Below are 19389 nucleotides of genomic sequence, written 5' to 3'. Positions count from 1 at the left end.
ACCTAAAAGTATCAGGGGCAGATCCTGAACCTGAAATGAACCATCTCATTCCGGATTGGCCTTTATCAAAGGCGTTTTAATGTTCAGACCCAGAAAAAGCAGAGCAGTACAGGATCTGCATATCTTCTTGTTGCTGTTGCCATGGGGCTCTTGTAACCAGAGACTATAGAAAGGATGGATGAATAATCTACTTAGGTGTCCAGTGTTCCTGGTGATATTTTATCCTCCAGAGGTCATACTGTATGTTCAGTCCAAGATAAGCTGGCAGGTACCCATTCTCAAATGATGTAGTTTCAAGAAAAAGCCAGCAGGTGTCTGAAATGCACATGAAGGACCTGGTTTAGACAAAGGATTTGTTCTAAAATATTCCAAAAAGAGTGCCCAAAGCTATATGAGTGGTTTCTGTGAAACCTCTAGAAGCTCAGAACACTTTAAACCCAGCTACGTCCTTATTTAATGTGAAGCACATAACTTTGGCAGCCAAATTTATTTTTGCCTGAAGACTGTTTTAATTAATGCTAGTAGGTCATTCTGACTAAAGAAGGAAGATTACAATTGCTTTCATCTTAATCTTTCACTCTTTAATTAGAGATTGGCCTGAAACCAAGCCAGGAGCCCACACATCTTCACACCCACACATACTGGGCCAAAGTCGTTATTGAATTACATGCTATATCTCTCTATCTGTACACAATGCATACAGTGATGGCAGTGACACTTGTGAAGTTGCTCTCTGTCTCCAATACTGGAAGAGTAAAATTTGTCCCTATGCCTCTATAACAAAAGTTTATGTCAGGGTTTCAAAATTCAAGTTCAGATTTCAAGACCAGTGTCTACAGATGTAGTCTGTTGCCTCGCCTACAAAATGAGAACCAAACCCAAATTTGATCAAATATTAAACTAAGCCTTAGTTCAGAATTATCATACCAATGTGAACAACAGCTGTGTCGATAGGGCATTCAGGGAAATCATGTTTTCTGAGCAGCTAAATAGAAAACGAGTAATGTAATAATTACAGAGGAATGAGATAGAAGGATCATAAGGGTATCTGGACTTGAAGAATAAGAATAAGACCAGATAGTTGGCAAATAGTAGCAGCAGAAGGAACTTAGCAGACTTCTCTGTGGGAAAGAGGCAGCATTCACAAGTTGCAACAAAGGAATTCCTATTGGACATACAGGAAAAAATCTCCATCAGGAGAGTGGTTCAGGACTGGAGCAGGTTGTCCAGAGGTTGTGAGATCTCCATCTTTCAAGATTTCAAAAATTCAGCTGGACAAGTCCTTGAGCAACCTGATCTAACTCTGAAGTTAGCCCTACTGTGAACAGGAGGTTGCACTAGGTGAGCTCCCAGGGGCTCCCCAACACAATCTTCCCATGACTCTAGGAGAATTAGGTAGTTTGTAAGCAGGAGACCACACCTGGCAGTACCCTGTGGAATAGCAATTGTATAGAAAATAGAAAAATTGTATTTTTGTTGCATGAAGTAACATGAAGGACTTCAGCTTAGTGTCACGTACGATTGTCCATCAATTCCCCATGGAATCACACTGGATTCTGTTTACTTTTCAATGTCTTCTCCACTACTTGCTGGCTTGGGGAGTTTCATTGCCTTCAGTGAACCTGAGATGTCAACCAGGGAGCTAAAGGATGGGGTCAAAGGGCTGTTTTCCCAATCCAGTGAAGCAAATAGTAAATCCACACGGGGCTCTGGCTGAGCATGGGCAGGACTCAGGGAGGCTGCTTCAGCAGGGAGTATCATGATGAGTCCAAAACCGGGTGCTGGGTGGGGGGAAGTATTTCCTTCACAGGTCTGACCCAGACATCACATGTGGAGTTAGGTCTCCTGGTGTTGTTATCAGCTGGGAGAGATACAGACATAAATGTTGCATATAAACATATCCATGCTATCTCTTGATAGTAATTTGCTAGTATAGACATATCTTTGCTCTTTTAATGCACATATTCATTATATATGTATACATGCATGTTTAAATATGCAATACATAAATCTAATAATTCCCCAACACATTAGACTTCCTTTCTGCTCCCATATTTCTCTCCCCTCCAGCTTAAAATAAGGAAAATGGTGTCAGGTGCCCATCTTACCCTGGTCAGCGCCCACTGACCAAGCTCCACACTGCCAGGGCACGCAGCATCCCAGGCAGTTCTGGCTGCTCTCCCAGCCTGGGCTGAAGGCTGCCACCCCAGCCAGCCACCACTGCTGCTTGGGGCATCTTCCCATCCTCTCCAACTCATGGCATCCGATTAATTATGGTCCTTGTAATTGTCTCTTTTTACAATGAGGAATGTTAATCCTGGGTTTTGTTCCCTCTCCCAGTTTTACAAAGACCATAAGAAGCAATATTTTTTCTTGCCCCCCTGCCTATTTAGACTGCAAATTTGGGGAAAGGGATGATCTCTCTCTTGATAACTGTGGGGCCTGGTGGTTGTCGAGGCAGTGCACGTAACACTGGATAAGCTCAGTGAAATCTCTGCCTTGAACAGTCCTTTTTCCTTATCCATATTTGTTCATTTTCACCTGAATTGTAATAGGATCAGTGTATGAGTTCTAGAAGTTGTCTGACATCACCAATCTTCTCTGTGCACCTGTCTGCTGGCCGATTAGATTACAGCTTTTTTCCACTCTGTTGCTTAGCACATGATAATAGACATTTCATCATCCCATTACATTAAAACATAAGAAGAGCTGCTCTGGGTGAGATCAAAGGTTCAACCGTCCTAATTCCAGAACGGAGCAATCCCAAACACTTAAGGAGAGAGAGAAGAAGGAGCAGGGTGAGTATACAGCATTGCAGCAAAGCGGTTGTTCTTTGGTAGACATTTCCATTTCCTAGAAACTGGCCATTGATGGAGTTCATTCAGCAGCGGTTGCAGTGGGTCACTGTTTTTTACAGCCCCCAATGGCTCCAGCCTTCCACAAGGGCTATGGGGGACCTGCAGTATCATGTCCCCACAGTGCTGCTGGGTCACATAACCTGCGAAAAAGCCCACTTTCCCACTTGCACATGGTGTTCAGACCAGCCCCGTTATTTGTGCAACATCCTGCTCCCGTGGTTAATGCAGTATCCTGTCCTCCCAAAAAAGACCACTCAGACCTGGTTCAGTCAATAGCATGCCAACCTAGGAAACCTGCCTCAAGAACTCATTCAGAAACAGACTTTCTCAGACAAGATACGCTGTCCCACAGATGAAACAGCTCTTCCCTCTCACCGGGGGTCATGCTGCAGCAGTAGGGGCCATATAGGACACACTGTTCTAGGGTATGCCATGAAAAATTATTTCTAGTTTATTTATAAAGGAAATCCTAACTAAGCAGTGCTGATGTGCCCACTTGGTTGGAGATGTCTCTGAAACCATAATCTCTGGGAGAGAAAGAAGGGAGAGTTGTAAAGCAGGCAGCCGGAGCTTCCTTGCTTGGGATCCTTGGCCCCAAATTGGCAGGGACCTGTGTGGGGACTCAGCAGGGAACAGCAACCCCCCCGAGAGCAATAAGCTATTTAAACAGGACACGCTGTACTCTGGGTTAGCAGGAGTTTGCATAACCATGCAAAGCCCTCGAGCCTGGGATCTTCTAAATAAATGCCACATTTATCAGCATCTAAAGCAGAAGAACATCCCACCTACCCTTCCCCGACCCCATAAAACAGTGTCATTAGCGAAGTCAGATAGCATCATTTGTTTCTTTAAGGGTTAAAAAAACAATCCGCAGCCACTGCCAGGAAGAGCCAGAACTAAACAGGCAGCAAAGAGTTAGAGCCAGAACAGAGATACAAAGCGAAATCAATCATCAGAACGGACCGCAATGAGAGCATATACATACAGAGCAAGAAAGAAAGCAAGAGGGTGTTTTGTTTGGGTAGCTAATGTTCTCTGGATGAGGAGAGAGAAATTCTCCTTTGGGTTTTTAATGCCACTCTAAATATTTATAGCAAGATCATGGCCAGCTGGTGAGGCAGCGGCGGCAGGGAGTAGGGAGGGGAGGGCGCATTTTCCCCAGCGCCCCAACATCATCCTCTGGGTCGTCTCTTTAGCCGAGGAGAGGGAAGGGGCTGCACACTGCTATGTTTACCCTCGAAGTGACTCATCTGCAAGAGCCAAGTCCAGTGGCTCCTGCCCTTCCCCTCCCTTACCTCGCCTGCCTGTTCACACATGCGTGTGCACACGCACGCACAGATTGTGCAGGAAGGGAAGGTGCCACAGCCTCCAAAAAGCTATGCCAGCTCAACTCCACCCTGTCTTTAACGCGGGTCTGGGCCTTCAGGGTTTTGTCTAGCCTTCAGGCGTTTCACCGTGTTGTTATGCTGCACTGAAAAGTCTCTGGGAAAGGCCACGTACGGCACGACCCGTGATGCAAAGCTGCTGTTTTTAGAGGGACAGGCTGCCTCCATCCCTGCAGCCTGCTGGGCCATGGACACAGGGGCAGGACCATATGGCAGGCTGCGAACACCAGCGCGGCACAGGAGTTGACATAAGGGCACTGTGGCTCCTAACAATTTTTGCTCATCTGCCTCGCTGTGACTAGACACAGACATGACTCACCCATGAGCTTTGGCTTTGAAAATATGAGAAGGAGTTCTGCTTTAACCTTGTGTTTCCCTGTGGTAGCAATGCTTAGAAACAACATTTTGGATTCAATCCCATCCCAGAACAAAGGGAGGAATTTCAGCACAGATGAGGGGCCCAATCCAGTCACCCAGGCATGGGCAGCCAATGCCATTTTTCTTGAAACACCCAGGAAATTGGCACAGAGCTGGGACACATCATACTGGACCTGCTGGAGACCCCAGCCGGGGGCCAGCTGGGGTTGTGGAGGATCCTCTGGTGGCACAGGGTCCTCGACCGGTCCCAGCCCTGGGGATGGATTTAGGCTCATCATCGCAGATATCTACATGGGAGTGTTAGATATGGACACCTACAGGTGATTGAGGCAGCTGAGCACCTGTGGAGACCTAGAAGTGCCTGGAGGACTGTTCACCTGCCCAAATATAGGTGGTACTTACCAGTGACTTGAATAACTCAGCAGACTTGGTTGTATTGACTAGACCTCACTGGCTGCAAAAGGAGCTTGAGCACCTTGTTCATGTGCAGGCATCTGCAGTTAGGGACCCCACTGAGGTGTCTGCCCTGTGGAGCTAAGTGCCATCTGGGTACCTGCCACCCTGGGACCCTGGTTTCCAGCTTGCTGCACTCACTTCAGCAACTGGCTCCAGTCTTCCCACCCGTAACACTGAGCTTCCTCGAACCACCTGCTTGAGAAGTTCTTTGCTAAGGGTTTCAGAGAGCTGGGGTCCTTACACAAAAGGCCACAACCTGATATTTTCTATATGAAATATCAAGCAGCATCATAAAGAAAACCTGCTCCAAGAGTGAACGTCACTCTCTGCTTGGCAGAGGTAGCTGGGCTCTCCCTGCCCACCTTGGGGCAGCCCTGTGCGCAGGGGTCCTGGTGCATCAGCGTCTCCCACCAGACTGCAATGGGCCAATGCTCCCCAGATGTCTCCATGAGGTGGAGACACGGTCCATCCCACCGGGGTCCCTGGAAGCCTTTCTCTATCCATCTTTCTCCATGAAACTACCATGACAGTGCATTACCTAGTGCAAGGCGTTGCAGACTGTTTACAGGCTTCTAGAGTTCCCAGGCACTTTAGGACAGGGTCCTGCCGCTGTTTCCAACTGGACAGCCAGGACTTTTATAAGTGAACTTTCCTCTCCGTGTCTATTTATTATATGTAAACATTTGCCAGAAAAACACCACTTGGGCATGCTCAGTACCGGCCAGGTCATTCCAAAAGGCAACGGCGGCGTCACATGTGATAACAGCGAGAAGCCCGTGTGCGCCTATTCTTAGCGCTGGAATGTATACAATGCCCCACCGCCTCGCCGCTCCTGCGCACAGCTCCCGAAAGCGGCAAAAGTGACTTCAGAATAAACACGTCCAGAAATCACCCTCTATGAATCACTTACCTACTGAAAGAAACGTCCTGTGGGTTTATAGGTTTTTTATCCAGGCTCTAGCTATGGAAAATCTCAGCAGAGAATAAACGACAGAGAGTAAGTGCATGCAGTGAAGGACAACAGAAGGTAAACGTTTCTACCCTACCATTTCACTGCAGGTTGAGCAGTTAGCCGTGACAATAGATACTCATCATATTGTTCTGCCTGGCACTTAATTTAGTCATTGTGTGTCTGATTAACATAAAAAAACCCACAGCTAAGCAGGGTTAATAAATAACCGTTTTAATGCAGATTCCCAGTCTCTAGGGTTTCGTTTGCTCTGCTGCAGAGTTCGGCTCTGCCAGATTTACATTCTTTGGGAGTGACTAACTCTAGGGGAAAGAGGCGCAAGCTACTAAACTGCTAATACTTTAAAACAGTGAATAAATGTCTAAGCACATTTATTCAATGTGATTAAAACAAACAAACCAATTGCTTCAGCCGTCCAGCTTTCATCCCAAACCAGTGAGATAACTTCAGTGCTTTTGCTTCTTGCCAGGGACATAGGCAGTGCTGACCTCAGAGCTGCAACCTAGCTGATAACTTTATGAAAATTTTAAAGGGTCTTAGCGACCTTTTAGCTTCTTTATTATTTTCCCACTGTGCTTAATGCATGTTCCATTTTTATGCATAACAGCGAACGGATATTTAGAGCAACATCAAAGTCCCGATTTGTTCCCTTGGAGCTGGATATTTCAGTAAAAGCTGCTAAGAATTTGTTTTTTTCTGTCAAGTCCAGAATTCATCTCTCTCCTATTTTGCTATGGAGGAGGAATCCACTGAGAGGTTTCTCTTCAAAGATGAGGATTTCTCCTCTGAACTGCTGAGGCAGCTGAATGCTTTGCGGCAGAGTGGGATGCTGACTGATGTTACCCTCTGCTCCGGGGGCTTCGAAATCCCCTGCCATCGAAACGTGCTGGCTTCCAGCAGTCCATACTTCAAGGCGATGTTCTGTAACGACTTCAGAGAGAGTCGCCAGGCTAAAGTCATCCTGAAGGGCATTGACGCCGAGATTTTAGATCAGATTATCCTTTACGTTTACACAGGGGAGATTCTTATATCCGTTGAGAATGTCCTGTGCCTGTTGGAGACAGCCTCCATGCTGCAGTATGCTAAGCTTTTTGAGGCCTGCTCTGCATACCTTCAAGACAAGCTGACTCCTGACAACTGTCTGAGCATGATCAGACTGGCAAAAGTCTTGAACTGCCAAAGCCTGAATAAGAAAGCCAAGGCTATGGCTTTGAAATGCTTTCCTGAGGTGGCCTATTCTGAGGACCTGAAGGACCTTTGTCCCTTGGAGCTCATCGATTACCTTGGGGACGATGAGCTTTGCGGGGAGGAGGAGCAGGTCTTTGAGACACTGATGATCTGGATCCGGCATGACCTCCAGGCAAGACAAGGCTACATCCAAGAGTTGTTCAAGAAGGTCCGACTTCAGTATGTCCATCCAACTTTCCTCTTCCACTTCATCGCCAATGACTCCCTTGTTCAGTCCTCGCCCACTTGCAGGAGCATCCTTGAGTCAGCCCGGAGACATATGTTTTCCTTGTACAGCACCAACACGCCTGACATCAAGCCCATGCTGCATGTTCCTCGCAGGTACTCCAACCAAGAGTTCCTCATCATCATTGGTGGCAGGAAGGAGAGCCAGCAGACGACAAGGGATGTTCTGCTCTATGATGACAAGACGAACCAATGGCTAAGCCTGGCCAAACTTCCCATGCGCCTGTACAAAGCCTCTGCAGTGAGTTTACACAGCAATATTTGTGTGCTTGGAGGGATGCCTGTTAGCAATAAGAAGAGCCCAGTCAGTGATAATATTTACATTTACTCCCTCAAACTCAATCAGTGGAGGCTGGCTGAGCACATGTTGGTTCCACGATACTCCCACAGAAGTTTGGCATATAAAAATTATATTTTATCATTTGGTGGAATTGGCAAAAACCAGGAAATCCTGAATTCTGTGGAAAGATACGATAGTGTCTACAACACCTGTGAGAGCATGGCAAACATGCCTGTTGCCGTCCTTCACCCTGCTGTTGCTGCCAAAGATCAGAGGGTCTACCTCTTTGGGGGAGAAGACATTATGCAAAACCCTGTCCGGCTGATCCAGGTAATGCTCAGTCCTGCTTGTCATAGGCAGTTTCATCTAAGGTATTCAGCAGTTCATCACCCTCCTGAGGAGATCAAACCCTCAAAAAAATTTTATTGTGAGTTGCAGCAACAGGCAGGATGAGTTGACACGTGGCTTCAGGGAAGTCTTGTCTGCAAGGAGCATTGCAACTCTTTCATTTTCCCCTTTGAGTGTTTTTCAGGCACAAGCCCCGAGGTGCTTCTTTGGGTGTCAGTCAGCTCTGCCACTGGTGGGCACTGGGGCCAGGGCTACTGCAGGCGATGCTATAGCAGGCAGTGGCCAACCCCCCTGCCTGGCTTCATGCCTGTAGCCAATCTCACCAAAATCATTGCTTTCCACTTGGCAGCTGAGCTGGGGTCTCAGCTGTGCACCTGCCCCCTTGCAGCAAATGCAAAGGTTCACGATCATTAGAGCGATTAGATTCTCACTCATCAAAGGGCCAGAACTTAAACTGACAGTTATTTCATATAAACAGTTGTGTTAAAAATGTGGCTCCTGCCACGTGTTGCTGGCTCTCTGCCTGTTTTCAGCAGTTACACTCTATTAGGAGGAAAAAATACATGAAATCCTTTCTTATCTGATTTGATGCTTTAGCAACATTGTGGTGTTACTTTCCCCATGAGTGTTTTTCAGTGGTTTAGGTGTTTTAACTAAGAAGGATCATTAAAGGCTAAGATGGCAGCCAGCACATGAGCAATACTTTATGGTGATAATGCTACTTGATTATCAGGGGGAAGGAAATGTATTTATCAGTTAGTGGGGAGATGTCCTGGAGATATCTGCTATATTAAGAAGCGGATGACGTGACATAAAAGTTTGCATCGCCCAGATACAGATGACTGAATGATCATCATCTGGCAACAGCTCTTTTTCTCACATAAATTGATGACTTAGATACCACTCTAAGTCCCATCAACAAGTCCCTTTGCCAATCTGAATGCATACCAGCCGCCAGCACAAATATAGCAGCTGGGCAAACACAGTGGCTGCCAGCAAAGCTAGGTGAAGTTGACGTTTTCTTCCCAGGAAATTGCTAAGGCTAAGGCAGGGATACACAGAATAACTGGAAAATGAAATTAAATGGCTTGCACTTTGGGAAAGCGTTATCCAGGAGTTATAGTGATTTAATGGCCATGCAAAGATTTACAGCCGAGAAGCTTATACACTCTGCCTTAGTGCTTGTGCTAGCATCTCCTGAGCAGACAAGCCTGGAGAACTAGAACTCTTTCCAAGGGGACATATTAGGAAAAAAAAGTGGGTAAATTCTCGGATTCCCAGTGGTTCAAGCCAGAGGATTGTATTCATTAGGACAAAATAAAAACCATAAGTTCCTCTGTAATTACAATTGCCAGTTAAAATGCAACATAAACAGCTGTGTGTGGATCTTTATTTATTTGTCAGGTTTACCATGTCTCCAGGAATACATGGTTTCGGATGGAGACCAGGGTGGTGAAGAATGTCTGTGCACCAGCTGTCGTGATTGGAGACCAGATTATCATCGTAGGTGGTAAGGGCTCTGTTTCACCCTCCCTCCTGCCTCCCCCTGCCCAGCTCCTGCAGGATTTCACAGACTTCCTCCTTGGGGTGCTCCCTCAAAAAGCACTTGGAGCTTGGAAAGGAAAGGAGGAGTGTGTCCATCCTCCATACACATCTCTCATGGGATCTCATGGCCATGGAAGTGGAGACAAGTTCTCCATGAGGCCCCTTCTTACTCCAAGTAGCAGGACCTGGGTGGGGGGAAACTGGGGAAAAGCCAATGCAAGTTACTGCTCTGCAGAAGAGAGGAAGCCAAGGGCATGGGTATCCTGCTCCTCCCCTGCTGACTCACAGCCTGGCCCTCCCTGACTGCTCTCCTTGGAAGGGCAGAGAGTGCAGTTTCCACAAGGCCATGGACAGCTTGTTGGGATGGGTGGGCAACAGGGCTATGAGGGGTTCATCATTCCTGTAGCTGTCTCCTGGGGGTAATTGTGAAATGTCCTGAGAGGGCCGTGAAACACTCGGAGAGGGGAAACTTCTCAGTATCTTTTTCAACCTGAGGATCAGCCTCTGCCCATGGCACTTTGATGGATCACATGTCATTTGTAGTTTGGCACTCTACAGTCCTTAATGCAGCTCCCCTGACCACAGGCTGGCATGAGGAAGCATGTGTTAGATTATTTAAGGGAAAATGATACATAGAGAAGCTTTAGCAGAGCAGAGGACTGGACCCAAATCACAAAGGACTCAAACGCGATGTCATCTCCCAGCGGGAGGCCACTGCTACCCTTTGCAGTGAGAACAGGGGAGAGCTGGGACAAAAGGCCCAAGACCATCAGGCTCCTGTGTGGCAGTTTACCCTGACCTCAGACCACAGTGCCCAAAATACAGTATTTTCAACTCTCTTATCTTCAAATGTATTAACCTGAAGGGACTGTATTGACCCAAGTCTGCTGATGATGAGCTTAAGTTCTCAATTTATTTTTTATTTATCTAACAAAAGCCACAGAAATTAATGTTACTTTTAAACATCTTTCATTTTGCTTGAAAGTCGAGAGATTCATCATGGTCAGGTTTTATTTACCAGCTTCCATGCCAAAACATTGGCCAAACACTCCTAGTTTATCAACAACAGTAAGATCCACAAAAATAACATGTTCTCTTAAAAATAGCTTTCATCACATTTCACGTCCTCTTTGCATGACTGTTCACATCATAACAAAGGTGAGTGGGTTGGCCTAAGCAAGACAGACCTTCATTTTTGTTAGGGAAAGTGGCTTTAAGGCCTGCAAAAACATGGCCCAGAGCAGTTTGCCATGGGCACTCTTGATTACCTACAGGAATACATGGGCACAGTACTGCCTGGTACCAAGCTTCCAGACCTCCATTGCTCCAAGGCAATGGCCCTGGTACCAGCCCTTACCTCTCAGCAGATGCGAGGTTACATCACCCCTCTGTGGAATAGCTGTCCCTTGGGTCACTAGCATGGTGGCCAGCAGAGACGTGGTGCCGAGGGCTTTGGGAGTGGAGCGAGCACTGGTGGTGCCGTGCTGTTGAGTACTCACCTCCATTCAGTAGACAGCTACGACTCCAACCCAACAAGGCATTGTTGCTCCCTTCCCATGTGCCATTGGTTTCTGTATTTCTGAGTGAAGCTCTAGGAGTCTGTTAGGTGAAAAGAAATGCTTTGGGCACATGCAGAAAACTACAAGCTCCAGCTGTGTTCGCCAGGTTGCTTGCCTGAACTGCTGGGTTTTATGGTGCTCATCGAGCCTTGGCTGCCAAGGTGGTATGAGACAGGGTGAGAACAAACAGGAAGGGAAGAGAGACAGACACATTCTTGTGACACATCATCACTTCCATCTTAGATATCTTAATTCTGCCAAATTATGTACAAGTATAATAGGTTTTACTGAAGACTAGCAGGAAATATATTATCAATCCTTCTGCTGGCCGTAAGCTCTAATTCCCATCTGTCTCTTCCACCTCTGGCTTTGCATTTAGGGTACACCCGGAGAATAATTGCTTATGATACAAAAGGCAACAAGTTTGTTAAATGTGCAGACATGAAGGACAGACGAATGCATCACGGGGCCACTGTCATCAAGAACAAGCTGTATGTCACAGGAGGACGATGTCTCACTGTGGACAATGTCATCAAGGACTTGGATTCCTTGGACTGCTATGATCCAGAGACTGACACATGGACACCAAAGGGAAAACTGCCACACAAACTCTTTGACCATGGGTGCCTTACACTCCAGTGTGTTCCCTGTTCTAACCTTCTCTAAACGACCTTTGGTAATTCCCAGGATGTTTTGTGCTTTCCTTCCCAGAAAGGACCCACCTTGCTCTGCAGAGAGCACATGGGGAATCCTCACGGGGTCCCACAAACTCCTGACCTTGAAGGCACCAGAAGCGTTAGTCATTCCCCAAACGCTCTGCCAGAAAGGTCATGAGCTTTGTGCTCATGCCATATTCACCTGAGCCAGTATTGCATATGGTGCTGATAAGTCCAGCCCGGAGGCCTTGCCCAGAGTCTCAGCAGAAAACAGGAAAAATACGCTGGGTAAGAACCTGGTGCAGGATTTGGCCTTGTGCAGACTTTAAAATGAAGGGTGAATATGAATGCTGCTATCTCCAGGGAAAGGAAGATCTGGGTAACCTGCATTTGTTAGCATGCAAACTCAGCTGCATGCCACGGCCCTTTGCTGCTCGGTGCTGACCAAGCTGTCCATTCCGAGTGGTGGGAGCGTTTAGAATAGGAAGCCCCAAGCTCTAGTCTTGTAACCAGCCCAGCAGCAGCTGCCTGTGTTAGCTCTGGTAGTCATCTCAAGAAATAAAGTTTTAATGTTCCTAACATCAAATTAGAAATTAGCAAAAGGCTGATGCTTTGATCTGAACTCTCACATTGCAACAAGATGCAGATTTGACTTTTCTCAGCTACCACTCTTTCACAGTGCAGGGAAGATTTTTGTTCCACCTGCCTGCTCTCCAAAGGAGCAGGAGAAGGTGGGATGGAAATGAAGATCGTCTGCGTCTTCTTTTTAGAGGGATATTGTTTTGCAGGGAGCTTGCTTCTCCTTTTGCATTGGGGATAGCAGTGGGGTTAGTTAGGAAGCCCTTGGGCTGATGGAATTCCTGAAATGTGAAATAGCAGAGAGGACACATGGAGGACAGGGGATGTAAAAGAGAAGAGGCATTTGGGAGAAACAATTTTTTTTCCCCTTTCTCCTCTCTCCAAACCACTGGAAAACAGCAAGGAGAGAAAGCCAGTGACAGGAAACCAGCTTTCCAAGAAGAGCAAGTCTAAGTCTGCCACTTGGCAAAGCAGCTCTGGCTCCACCAATATTTTTGTGGTTCTGCCACTAAGTGCATATTTTTAAAGGGAGGGGATTAATCATCAGATACTGAACAGGCTGTGAGCTGCTGTCAGGTCACCAGGCTTGGTAAGATTGCTGAGATAGCAAGAAGCTTTAAAAAGATAGCAATGATGACCACCATCCAGAGAAAGTATGTCAGAAACAACACCCCTTTTTCCTCATATTTGAAAGAAAGTGGGACTTTTCAAAGGGTACAGGGTGGCATGAGGAAACCACACTCAACCCACCTCTTCACAGAAGGCTGCACAGCCATGTGGTCACGACCACATTGCGGGACACCAACTCTAAATGCTAAGATCCCCTCCCATAAATCTGTATCTGGAAGCAGAAGGGCGACATAAATAGTTAATGAAGTGGGGGGCTGGAAGGAAGAATTGTGTATCAACTGCTGTTTTAACAATGCGAAATAAAATGGTTATTATTGTTTGTATGAGCTTTGTGTTCAGGAGTCCCCATTGTTCCCTCTGCACTGTTGATAAAGGGAATTGTTTTCGTAGCAGCTGTTTTTGCCAGGGTTTCCTTCTAAGGATCTGAGTAAACCTGCAAAAAACGAGTGGGAACCCAAACTCATCTCCCAGCACGGAAGCCTTTGGCTACGTTTCTCCTCTGTCTTTCAGTCTATATCATCATCTCCTCCCCATGCAAAGCAGGGCTAAATCACGGCACTTGCCAAATTGGACCAGAGCAGTGATTCATTCTGCTTCCCCACAGGCCAGGCCAGCTCCAGCTCTCTGGAGAAAGAAGCCTTGTCATGGCCAATTATGGAAAGTCTCCCCCAGGGAGATGTTTATTCCTAACCCTGCAGTGCCGCCTTCCCAAACTCCTTCCTGTTGTGACCCCACTCAGCTCCAAAACTCCAGGAGACGCCAGTTGCTGCCATGCATTTTAGCTGACACGGATTCTTGCCAGGCTCGTGACTGTACCCAGAACGGAGGAAAAAAAGTTGACTTGGGGCCATAACCCCATGTTTGCAAACCATCACCACAGTCATTGGTTTATGCTTGCAAGCAAACAGATTTTTTTTAATTCCCGTATCATATAACTAGTGATTTTCTCAGCATTCATGTGGGGACCAAATAGTACCTTGCACAGCTGTAGCTGGGCAGGAAATGGGGTGTGCAAAGAGGAGGCACGGTCACAGCAGCATTGAGCACAGCATCCTTCCCCCAGCCCTTGGGGAGCCCTCACATCACCCCCAGAGCCTTGGAGATGATAAAGGCTACGGCTAGCTCCACTCTGGCTGCAACCTTGTGCTCCTTCCTTTCACAGACTCCTCACCTCATGCCCATAATTCAAGGAATTTGGGTTTGCTGGCAGTAAATACAAAGCCTCATTTCTGATAGACTTCTGTCTTGTGGTCAATTTGCTTTGATGCAAACTCTGACCAAAGCTTTTCGGGCCTGTTGCAAAAAGGGCTGAAACCAGAGAACAGTATTGAGCCTTACTGAGGCAGTGAGGGCCAGCAGAGTCACTTGGTCAGAGGGAGGCACATGCAGCTTCAGGGCAGGGGATACACAGCCCCAGGGCAGACACGATGGGGAGAAGGGATGCTGCCTTTCTAATCAGGTGCTGGCCACCACCTGGCCCACCTAGAGCAATACCTAGTGCCATCCCAAGTGCTTTGCAATTGTCATACCCAGTGGTGCTACAGGTGAAAGCACTTCTAGCAAAGGTTGACCAAGGTACCCCTTTCTCCGGTGTCAGAAGGGGACTTTCCTGAGCAGGATCTGCAAGGCCACCACTATGTGGAACACTTTCTGAGTCACCACATGCTTTCCCAGAGGGCTCATCATCCTAATATTTGAGCATTTGAGCACTTGCTTAGATGGGAATCCCCCATGGGAGAGCAGCAAGGTACTTCGCAAATACAATGACAGCCCCATGAGGGGGTGGGAATTTGTTGCTTTTTATCTAATAACCATGGAAGCCAAGTAAAAGAGGGTTTTAAGACAGGGTCATTGATTTGGGGGTCAACTTTTAGAAGGGCTGAGCACCTGCCACTTTTTTTCAAATCAGGGAGTGCTGCGAAAGCTCATCACCTCCAAGGTCTCATTCCTGGGTGTCCCAAGACAGTCACTAGATCATGGAAACCATAGGACCACATGGCTGAAAGCATGTCTCCATGGGACAGTGAGTTACCCAGTCCCCTATGGCAGGTACTTGTCCAACACATTGAAAATCTCCCATGAGACACACTCTGCTCCCTCCCTAAGTAACATACTTGAGTGCGTTATTAACCTCACAGCTTTTAACACTATCTATCCTGAATCTTCGTTGCTGTATCTTCTGCCATCCCCACAGAGATAAAGGGCAATCAATTACCCTTTTTGATACCATATATTTTTTTACATCTTTAAAGTTTATTAGGATGTTTCAAATTCTGTAGACTAAACAAACCCAGCCCTTTCAATCTTTCCTCATAAGTCATGTTTTCTAGACCTCTGATCATTTTTGTTGCTCTCCTCTGGACAATTTCCAGTTTGTCTGTATTTTTTTTATTATTATTTACGTGCAGGGCTGTGGCTCAGCCTTGCAGTGCTGAGAAGGGCAATAAACCCCTTCTGCATCTTACCTACAGCACTCCCAGTCTTGCAGCCCAGAAGGACTTCTGCTTTTTGCAGCAGCGGCAGATTACTGACTCAGGTTCGGCTATGCTTGGGATTAAGGAATGCTTGCAAGTTTGGGCAAGGTCACATGGAAAGACTGCAGGAGATCCAGGATCTCCTAGGGTTTTGCTGTAACTCCATCTTTGCTTTGGCTCACCAGGATCCCGAGCCAGATCCCGTTGAAAACAATAAGTCTCTCCAGGGGCTTCAGCAAGGGGCTTTGGACCAGGCCCTAATTATTGTGTTCTCAGCTGGGTTCGTCACTAATTCTATTAAATTTAACAGCAAATATTTAATGTTTGAGTCATTTTTTATACTAGGGGAAAAGTTTCAGGGGAAAAAAAAAAAGGAAGGGAGGAGATTGCATTTTCTTTTTAACTTTCTTCCACTTCCCTTGCTGCAAACTCAGAGCTGAATCCTGCTGCACAGGCAGCCTGTGGTGGCAGGCAGCTTTGCTTTGATCTTAGCAAAGAGCTTCATAGGTTAAGCCTGTGTTTTTTCACTGTAACCATTTACAATCCTTTGCAAGGGCAGCCTTTTTCTTAAGCAGTAATATGTTTATAATTATAATGCATTTCCTGCTTCTTTTTGATTAAACACACCTGACAAAGTAGGAAAGCTGTTGATGCATAAATAAACGGGCTCTCCAAGTTCATCGCTTCATCAGTCCTTTTCTTCTAAACGCCAAGGAGTTCACTGCAAGGTGAATCCTCTAGTTGAGAAGGAAACAACTGGGGAGAGCATATATGAATAGCGTACAGGGTAATTTACCCCTGGCATTGTTCCTTAGCCTGACCTGAGAGCCGTTAATAATGGACAGCGGCAAAAACAATCCCTTTTTAAAAATATAAATACCCATAGTTTTTTTCCAGCTGCTTGAAAGCTCCCGCACGGAAGTTAAACAGTCATATTCTCCATGGCACAAATGAGCATGAATTCCTTGGTGCAAGCTTTCACTAGCTAAGGAGCTGAGACCTGATAATTAGTGGACTGCTAATAATGTTTTCAGTGGCTATTTCTGATGAGTTTGCCCAGGCTCCAAACAAAGCACAGTGCATATGGACAAACTGGTGTCTCAGGCTGCCGTTGCCACCAAAGTCAACGAGGCTTCTCAGGGTTTGTGCTGGAGCAGTGAGAGATTGATCTGGCCTCTTCTGTTTATTGAAGTTTCCAAAATAGTAGCAGAGTAGCGAGGAGCCCAACTGCTCTGTCACTCGGCAAGTCACCCGCTGGCTCCAGCTGCCGCTTGTCACTTCTTTCCCTGGGGCTCTTTGTTTGCCTGCACTTCTTTCATGTTGCAAGAGCCCTTTCTGAGAAAAGCAAGGAGCAGCACGTCTCAAGCAGCCCCGGGCCGTTAGGTGGATGCCTCATGGCTGCTTTAAACACGAAACATCCTCACAGCTGTTGGAGACATTTGGCTTTAGACTGGGGGTGAGCCATGGCGTAAAATACTGCTGGAGGTGGGAAAAAGTGGCAGAATCTGGTCCACTTCTCCATCTGGTCAGGAAGATGTCTATAAACCATCCTCCTATATCTAATCCTCCCATGTCTGGTCCTCTGAAGTTTGTTTCTCAATCAGGCTGTGTCTTCTGATGAATAAGCCCTGTCCCACCACTCCTCCCTAAAGCAGGAATGCTGGGACAAGGGCAAAGGGAAGCCCCCTTCCTCAGGTCACCCAGTGCCACAGCTGTAATGACATCCCCTGAGTTTTGCCCTGGTCTTGACATGTCGCTGAGGTTTCTCCCTGCTCTCAGACACCTTCTCAGGCCAAACAACTGGGCAGATGTGCTCTGCAGGTGCCCTGCACCCACGTTTGGAGGTGGCAATGACTGCCCAGAGCACCGGGAAGTAACACCAAGGACTCTCAAGTAGAAATTTTCAAGATGATGGGATGCTCATGGTCTGACAAATCAGCCAAAACCAATCTGAGCCTTAGAGCAGAGCCCTGACACCTCTCTGTGAAAGCTGGGGACTGCAGGGGAACGTGTCCAGACTCAAAGAGCAGAGAGCAAACTTCATGGAGGGTGCTGCAACGTGAAACGTGGCTACAAAGCTTCAGTGCTGGGAAAGTGCAGCGTTTTATCCAGATCAGCAGCAAACCCTGGAATTAATAGGGTTGATTAAACCATTTTGATGTGCATGGTATGTGGAGATAAGGGCCCGATTCCCAAGAGCTTCCAGTGAAAATTAGATGTTAACCATAACAGTATGTGACATCCCCTGACAGGGGTGAGGAAGGCTGCTGGAAGACAAAAGACAAGTACAAACCAAGGGGGCAAAAGAGGCAGCTCTTGGGAGGGCAAAGTTACCACAAACTTGCTGGATCTGTTTTGATGCTGAAATGACATGGACCCTGGCACCAGGCAGATCGAAAGCAAGGGAACTATGCCTGTTTTATGTTGTTATGACACAAATATTTCCCTGAAAATGACATTAAAGAGTACCAGAGGCTCAAACATTGTTCTGTTTATCTGTTCCCCGGGTAGGGCTCTTACTCTTAGAGACAGCCTGAGCACTGCAGAATATGGCCCCTGTCAAGAAAACTTTGGCTCTGGCATGCAGACCGTTAGCAAGCATGACATGGGAAGCCAGCCCAGGGGTTCAGGGCGTGCACGGCTGTTGCCCGCTGCCGCCTGGGAGGACGCCATCCCTTTGAGACATGCAAAGAAATGAGCCACTGGAGGAGACTCCCCTACAATGCACTGAGGTTCACAGATAGGAAACTGATGGCAGAGGATGATTCCTCCCCAAGGTGACCTGTGGTTCATCCTGTGCAAAAGCATGGAAAGGCTCCTTGTTACCCAGGCTGTGTCGATGGTGCCTCCATATACTTCAGGCCACGTTTCAGCCCTGGGACTCCCTTGCAGTGGAGCTTGCACCTGAATTAGCCATTAAGGGGATCCCAAATTCCCCCTACCCACGGCATGAACTAACCCATGCTTATGCAAGCAATGCACACATAGCCATGGCATCCTAAGGAAAAGACTCCCAGCTGCTTAACTGGACACCAGCTCAAGCCTTGACCAAGAATAAAAGCAGAGAGGTCCTATGGACGTTCTTCAAGACACTGTGATATTTAATGGATAATTCAGACCTTTTTAAAAGAAGGCAGTCTTTGAGCTTGGGAGGTGCTGGCTGAAGCTCTGAATGCTTCTAGCTGAGAGATCCTGTTTAGAACCTACAAGAGTTGTCTTTCTGCTCATTATAACTTGGAACAAATGTCAGTAAATAGAGTCTGTTTCTTCTCCAGGCATAGGGCACTCTGGAAATTTTCTCAAGAGAAAAACAGCAACATGCAGTGAAAGAAGTGGTGCCTGCAGACTGAAATACAAATGGCAGAGAAGCCAAAAGTATGTTCGCCCTTCCAAGCTTGAGCTTATGTTTTTAATGGCATGAAATGTGACATGCACAGTCAATCACAGATTTCAAGCTGAGAGTCTGTTATTTGTGATGGCAGCATAAAATACATGGGTCCTTACTCCAAAGAGCTTACAAGAGATTCAGAGCAGAGGACACAGATGACCCTCAGAGCATCATCAGTCAGAGTTTCAAAGCATCCAGCTCATTTGTTTGTTAGGCAAGAGCAACACCTTATGCCAAAACCTGGATAACTGAAGTACACCTCAAAAAAAAAAAAAAAAAAAAATCAGCTCTTCCCCATCGCTCCTTCATCCACAGCCCATCCCACAGTTCAGCACACAAATGCGATCAAACAAGTGCCAAGGCCCAGGGCTTCCTGGAAACTCAGGCAACACATGGCGAATGGGCATTAG

General features: G+C 46.8%; 1 protein-coding gene across 1 annotated transcript; it reads left to right on the top strand.

The window, feature by feature from the left end:
* Nucleotides 1-6780: 6780 nt before the first annotated feature.
* KLHL38 (kelch like family member 38) lies at nucleotides 6781-11918 on the top strand. Its single transcript, XM_009481759.1, has 3 exons — nucleotides 6781-8130; nucleotides 9553-9658; nucleotides 11632-11918. The coding sequence occupies exons 1-3, from the start codon at nucleotides 6781-6783 to the stop codon at nucleotides 11916-11918; spliced, it is 1743 nt and encodes a 580-aa protein (XP_009480034.1).
* The last annotated feature ends 7471 nt before the right edge of the window (nucleotides 11919-19389 follow it).

Source organism: Pelecanus crispus, chromosome 2, assembly GCF_030463565.1.
Source record: "Pelecanus crispus isolate bPelCri1 chromosome 2, bPelCri1.pri, whole genome shotgun sequence".
Classification (NCBI taxonomy): domain Eukaryota; kingdom Metazoa; phylum Chordata; class Aves; order Pelecaniformes; family Pelecanidae; genus Pelecanus; species Pelecanus crispus.
The sequence above is the reverse complement of the archived record's forward strand: the minus strand, read 5'-3'. Positions and strand labels throughout refer to the sequence as shown.